General features: G+C 39.5%; 2 protein-coding genes across 2 annotated transcripts; both read left to right on the top strand.

Moving 5' to 3' along the window:
* The first annotated feature begins 92 nt into the window (after positions 1 to 92).
* Positions 93 to 3,389, top strand: LOC147510037 (Tetratricopeptide repeat (TPR)-like superfamily protein). The gene is given in 2 exon segments (XM_086602116.1): positions 93 to 2,160; positions 2,163 to 3,389. Coding segments are annotated over 2 exon segments (2,676 nt in total). The 5' UTR covers positions 93 to 281; the 3' UTR covers positions 2,960 to 3,389.
* A 926-nt stretch (positions 3,390 to 4,315) lies between these two features.
* On the top strand, positions 4,316 to 6,915 carry LOC147510036 (Major facilitator superfamily protein). Its single transcript, XM_086602118.1, has 4 exons — positions 4,316 to 5,359; positions 5,476 to 5,583; positions 5,943 to 6,116; positions 6,255 to 6,915. Exons 1-4 carry the CDS (start codon positions 4,679 to 4,681, stop codon positions 6,855 to 6,857), a joined length of 1,566 nt encoding a protein of 521 aa, XP_086458244.1. The 5' UTR covers positions 4,316 to 4,678; the 3' UTR covers positions 6,858 to 6,915.
* The last annotated feature ends 354 nt before the right edge of the window (positions 6,916 to 7,269 follow it).

Here is a 7,269-nt window from a genome sequence, read left to right as displayed (position 1 = left end):
TTCGTAAAGCCCAACATTTTTGACCCATTTATGAAGCCCTATCATAACCCATAACCCATAGTTGTACTTGACCCGTTGACCGTTGACAGTTGACACCAGTAATCTTACCTTGTCACAGACGCACTGCATCCAAGTACTGTAATCCTTTCATCTCTTTTCTCCACCAAAGAAAGAGGTAAAGCTTCATTTTCTGTATTATTCCTGCCATGTCACTATAAAAAGTATATTTCTTTGAATGAATAATTGAGTTCAGTTCATTTATTTCCATTGCCATAATAATCATGACTTCTTTTAAGTTTTTCACTGCATTGGATATTTATGATACCAACTCTAGTCTTTTCATTGGTAACCCCTTCACTAGGCTTAAACCCATCACTGTTTCTAGATTATCCACAGAACTAGTAGATGAAGAAGATTATTCAGTTGGTAAAGAAAATTTGGGTTTAAGGAACCCCATTGTTGAGAAGAACAAGAGAAATATATGGAAGAGGTTTCACGGTGTCAAGAGAGAATCGAGAGAACCCTTTTTTAGGAAGAGTGGGAAGGAACAAGTACAAGAAGAAAAGAGAAGCTCTTTTGTTTGTAATGGAAAGTTAAGTGTTGAGTTAGAGAATGCTGTTGGTAATGTTGGTCCGGAATCTAGTGTGGAGCAATGTAACATTATTTTGAGACAGCTTGAACAATGTAATGACGAAAAGACTCTGACGTTCTTTGAGTGGATGAGGAGTAATGGGAAATTGAGAGAAAATGTTAGTGCTTATAAGTTTGCTCTTCGGGTGTTGGGTAGGAAGGAAGACTGGGAAACAGCGGAAATGCTGCTTCACGAACTGATTACTGATTCAGGTCTGGCACTCAATTTTCTGCTCTTTAATACGCTTATTTATGCATGTTACAGAAGGGGGTTGGAGAAGTTGGGAACGAAGTGGTTCCGGTTAATGTTGGAAAATGCAGTTAAGCCTAACATTGCCACTTTTGGTATGCTCATGAGTCTTTACCAGAAAGGTGGCAATGTCGTCGAAGCAGAATTTGCATTTCACAAAATGAGGAGCCTAAAACTGAAATGCCAGTCTGCTTACTCCGCAATGATCACAATTTTTACCCGTTTGGGTTTGTATGATAAGTCAGAGGAAATTATTCATTTCATGAAGGAAGATGATATGGTCCCTAATTCAGAGAATTGGCTGGTTCAGATTAATGCTTATAGTCAACAAGGCAAGTTAGAGGATGCTGAAAGGGTGTTGATGTCAATGCAGGAAGCTGGGGTTCCACCAAACATTGTGGCATACAACACAATGATCACCGGGTATGGAAAGGCTTCTGATATGGATTCCGCAGAACGTATCTTCCAAAGACTCCAAATTTTCGGATTAGAACCTGACGAGACAACTTACAGGACCATGGTTGAAGGTTGGGGGAGAGCCAACCATCTTAAAAATGCAAAATGCTACTACCAGAAACTTAAGCATTCAGGATTCGCCCCTAATTCATCCAATATGTTCACTATGATAAATTTACAAGCCAGGTGTAACGATGAAGAGGGAACACTTGAAACACTTGAAGACATGAGAAGGATGGGGTGTCAATATTCCTCTATCCTTAGTAGCCTTCTACAGGCATATGAGAAAGTTGAGAGGGTAGACAAAGTCCCTCTTGTAGTGAGAGGATCTTTCTATGAGCATATTTTGGTTGATCAGAACTCGTGTTCAATTTTGGTTATGGCCTATGTAAAGCATCACTTGATTGATGATGCCTTGCGAATTTTACAGGACAAACAGTGGAAAGATCTCATTTTCGAGGACAACTTGTACCATTTACTAATTTGCTCTTGCAAGGAGTCAGGTATGCATGAGGAAGCCATCAAGATATTCATTCACATGCCCAAATCGAATGCCAACCCAAACTTGCACATCACAAGCACAATGATAGATATCTACAGCATCATTGGTCGATTTGAAGAAGCCAAGGATCTATATTTGAAGTTGATTTCTTCAGGAAATAACTTGGATATGGTTGCCTATAGCATAGTTGTGAGAATGTATGTTAAAGCTGGACATTTGGAAGATGCTTGTTTGGTTTTAGACAAAATGGCTAATCAGAAAGACATCGTTCCAGACACTTTTCTCTTCCGTGACATGCTCAGGATTTATCAAAAGTGTGGTTTGCAGGAAAATTGGCAGAACTTTACTTTAAACTATTGAAGTGTGGGATCAACTGGGATCAGGAAATGTATAATTGTGTCATAAATTGTTGTGCGCGTGCCTTGCCTGTTGACGAGCTCACACGTATTTTTGATGAGATGCTTCAGTGTGATTTTTCGCCTAATACTATTACCTTCAATATTATGCTTGATGTCTATGGAAAAGAACGGCTTCTCAAGAAGGCTAGGAAGGTGTTTTGGATGGCAAGGACACGGGGACTGGCCGACGTCATATCCTACAATACTATTATAGCTGCTTATGGCCAAAACAAGGACTTCACCAACATGCGAGCTACTGTCCGGAAAATGGAATTCAGTGGGTTTTCTGTTTCCCTTGAAGCTTATAACTGCATGCTGGATGCCTATGGGAAGGATAGCCAAATGGAGAATTTCAGAAGTGTTCTGCAAAGGTTGAAGGAATCGAGTTGTGTTTTCGATCACTATACATATGGTGTTTTGATTAATATCTATGGAGAGCAAGGGTGGATTGAAGAAGTTGCCTCCGTGCTGTCAGAATTGAAGGAATACGGACTGGAACCAAATTTGTGTGGGTACAACTCATTGATAAAGGCATATGGGGTTGCTGGGATGGTTGAAGAGGCTGTGGATGTGGTAAAGGAAATGAGAGAGAAAGGGATTGAGCCTGATCACATAACTTACATCAATCTTGTCCATGCATTGCAAAGAAACGACAACTTCCTGGAGGCTGTTAAGTGGTCGTTGTGGATGAAGCAGATGGGAATGTCTAGTGCAAAGCATTGACGTCGAGGTGTTTTATTCAGTTGACCTTCTGATCCTAGGAAAACAAATTAGTCTTTCCTCTGCTGAGGACTTCATGGAAGACAATGTAACCGATAAGCTGCTGCATTCCCAAGAATCTCACCCCTAGCAATACCCTTTTGTTAGAAAGGTCTGTTAGCAAATGACGAGATATTTTTTCCCTAAAACTTCCATTACTGTCTATATGAATCAGAGTTTAAGTTCATCCTCGACAATTTTGTACTAGAGCTCGGGTTTTGTTTGTAACTTGGTACTCACTTACAACTGCACATTTGTATCGATCTGTAAATTGACTTGCTGTATACCATAATGCAGTCCTTATATCCTGTAGTATGTAATTATAGTTGTCGAGATTCTTTGTATTCAGTTAGTTACATTTTTTGCTAGATAACTTTTTTTCTTCTCTCCTTCATTCTTCTTGTTACCTTTAGCTGTCTGCGTCTAATGCGTGTGGCGAGTAAATGACTCAAATTTTCATAGCGTCATGTTGCCAAGACCAGATGTTTGAAGTAATTAAAGAGAGAGTTAGCACCTTGCCATCTCAGATTTGGTGGAATGAATCACCAGTTCCGTGCATGTACCTAAGCTGTTACCAAGCCCACCCATGGAGTAGAATTTTCCAACTGAAGCTGATTATCACTGCAGGTAAGCTATTAATCCAGTTGTATGAGGAGTTCATGGCCATTGTCCTAAAATTGGAAATCGATCTGAGACCATTTGCCATTGTTAGTTTCATATATTCAATTGGAAATCGATATGATTGAATAGACATTTTGCTGTTGTATAAAGTATTGTATAAAATAAATGGTATACTAATCCTACTCCATATATTCAATTGCATACTCTTGCCTTCATTGCCTTGCCGTGGGACATCTCAAAATGAAACACATTTCAATCCTTTGCGGCTTGTCTGACCAGTAACAACCACTTTGTGTTGTTTGACTTGTTTCTATTGAATCCAATCTTAAATAAGGTGAATTGTGCTCAAGTCATGACTCCATCCTCTGGATCCGTCTTGTCTCATCTTTGACATTAAATATAATCGAAAGTTAAAACTGCCATCACGCGAGTCACCCTGCGAGGGTTCATAAAAGTGTGGTCACAGTGGAATCAACCGTTACAGACCCTTAGTTTGGTACTTAGATATCTATTCTTGCTTCTTAATTGGTTGGGCCAGCAGGCCCGATGCATGGTCACCTTACATGTTCTCATTTCCTTCCATTATTACTCAGAAACTATGTGAAATCAAATATGTACTATTTCTTCTCTCTTACTAAGCAATGTGTTTAATCAGGTCGGTTTAATCAAATATGTGTTTTATCTGTAAGGATTCTCTTCAAGTTTGCAAAGACTTCAACAAGGATCACCCGTTAATCTTGACCTCGATCGAAGTCATGTGATCCAATCGTGTATGTAGTGACGGAGTATATAAAATAAGTAGGAACGAGCCTGGCGAGTGGAGAGTGACAGTTGTTCTAAGCAACTTGTTAATTATATTTACCGTACCTTTCTTGGAGCAAGTAACTCTTTTCTTTCTTTAATACAATTCGACTTAATTAATACATCGTTAGAAGTTTGAAAACGTTGAATCTCTTCAAATATACAAGTCAACATATTTCTGCTTTGAATGGTTTCCGGCCTTGTGTATACATTGCCAACATCAGATCCCTTTTTCATGCTGCTTTACCAACACCAAACAAGATGAATTCTTCAGAGACGCAAGAACTAGTTGAGAAGACAGCAACCAGGTCGACAGACATTATTCTGGATTCCAAACAGACGGATCCACCGCATGCTTCAAAAGGTGGTATACAGAGAACAAGTTTTCTTGACATATTCAGTGAACCATTCCAATGGCTAAGAATGCTATGCAAGGAACTAAACACAAGCTTTGTGGTCGGGGTGGCCTTGGTTTATGGTCTCAGCCAAGGATTCTCTGGATCATTCTTTCGGGTAGTCACTGACTACTACTGGAAAGATGTTCAGAAAGTCCAACCATCAGCTGTCCAGTTATACGTAGGTTTTTACTACATTCCATGGATTATGAAGCCTGTATGGGGACTCCTTACTGATGTTTTCCCGGTTAGAGGTTATCGACGTAGGCCATATTTCATCCTTGCTGGTGTTCTAGGAGCTATATCTGCACTAGTCATTGCTATTCATGGAAAACTGCCAATTTTCTTGGCACTAGTTTGTCTAGTTGGGATGACAGCTGGAGTGGCGATTGCTGATGTTACAATCGATGCTTGTATCGCAAGGAATAGCATTAAGCAACCATCTTTGGCACCGGATATGCAGAGCCTTTGTGGATTCTGCACATCAGTTGGGGCCTTAATTGGGTACTCTACCAGTGGCATGTTTGTTCATCACCTTGGAGCACAGGTCTTACCTCTCTTTCGTGATAGTTGTTTATATATGTATATATATGCACCAGTCGGTTGGACTTATCGATGCAGTTCTCACTATGTGCTGAGGTTGACTGTGTGATTTTGTTGTAGGGATCTCTGGGGCTATTGGTGCTCCCCCCTGCTCTACTGATTTTGCTGGGGTTTGTGATTTATGAGTCAAGAAATAGTAATAATGGGCCTCAAGAGAAGAAGAAGAAGGTTAGTTCCTGAATTTGAGGTTTAAGTTGGTCAATACCCTGACCAAGTGACAAGTGATGTTATGGTCCTGCACTCCTGCTAGCCTTTGTATATTATGGATTTATAGAGTTATAGTGCTGTTATATGTATGTAGTTAGTTAGTTACTCAAGAGTTTTTTTAAGACAAAAAATTATCTTAATTGGATAATCGATACAAAGAATAGAATTTCCAGAAAAGAGAACAGTTCCAGCATTTCCATCTTCTGTTTCAAGCCGGCCCTCTAATTGGCCTACTAGTTGAATATTTGGAATTAAAATATGGCAAATGTTTTAGAAGTTAGCCAATGGCTCAAACTGTAGTTTCTGGCTTATGTTTGCAGGCAGCATTAGAGACGGTGAGTGGAGCAATTGAAGGCATGTACAAAACCATGAAAGTGCCTGGAGTGTGGAAGCCTTCTCTTTATATGTATTTTTCTTTGGCCCTCAGCCTAAGTACTAGTGAAGGACAGTTCTACTGGTATACAGACCCTAAAGCTGGTCCTGCTTTTTCTCAGGTCTTAATCTCTCACTTTATTAACAAAAACATTAGCACTATATAATAGTTCGTTTTCAGTTAAGACTTTAATCATCAGAAAATTCCGATGAATTGTTAAAAACAATATCTGGCGTAACTAAATTTCTCAGTATTGCAGGAGTTTGTTGGAATGATTTATGCCATCGGTGCACTGGCTTCTATAGCAGGGGTGCTAATATACCACAAAATTTTAAAAGACTACCCGTTCAGGAACCTGCTATTCTTTGCCCAACTGCTCTACGCAACATCTGGAATGCTTGATCTTATGTTTATACTTCGATGGAACCTGAAGATTGGAATCCCGGACTACTTTTTTGTGGTCATGGAGGAATGCATATCTCGGATTGTTAGCAGGATAAGATGGATGCCTATGATAGTGTTGAGCACTAAGCTCTGCCCATTAGGCATTGAAGGGACCTTCTTTGCACTCTTGATGTGTATTGACAGCCTCGGTTCTCTTTCTAACAAGTGGGCTGGAGGTATAGTTCTTCATCTGCTGAATGTTACAAGAACAGATTTTACCAACCTATGGTTGGTAATCCTTATCAGGAATCTCTTAAGATTTTCTACATTGTCATTGATATTTCTCATCCCTAAAGGAGATCAATCCAATGTATTGGTTCCGCCTGACCTGTTGTCACAAGGTTCCACTTTAAATATGGAGGAAGGATTGCAACTTGTGTCTGTGAACAAGAAAACTCAAGTACATGAGGAGCTTTAGCCCTCCTTGCCCCAACTCTCAACACACATACACACTTTTAATCCATTTTATTCCGGTGTTCCAGTTTTTCAGTAAATTTTTTGAAGCATGTCTGGGCATGTACATGCTGAGTACAGTGATTTGTAAGACATTGATGAATATACCAATTTTCATGTAGCATGCAATTAGCTTTTAATGCCAAAACTATGTTGAGAACTTTTTTTGTTTTACTTTTGTCCTCATTTTTGTTGTATTCTACATATAACGGAGTAGACTAGTCAATACCAATTCCACTCTTGCTGGAAATACTCTGCATCATCACCTTATGGCACAGGGGTTCGTAAATAGATCGATGAACGTTTCTTAGATCAACAAAAGGATCAAATAACATTCGTTCGGTATATATTGGGAAAATACAAAGCACTCTGTTGGA

The sequence above is a fragment of the Coptis chinensis genome, chromosome 3 (genome assembly GCF_015680905.1).
Source record: "Coptis chinensis isolate HL-2020 chromosome 3, ASM1568090v1, whole genome shotgun sequence".
Classification (NCBI taxonomy): Eukaryota; Viridiplantae; Streptophyta; class Magnoliopsida; order Ranunculales; family Ranunculaceae; genus Coptis; species Coptis chinensis.
The sequence above is the reverse complement of the archived record's forward strand: the minus strand, read 5'-3'. Positions and strand labels throughout refer to the sequence as shown.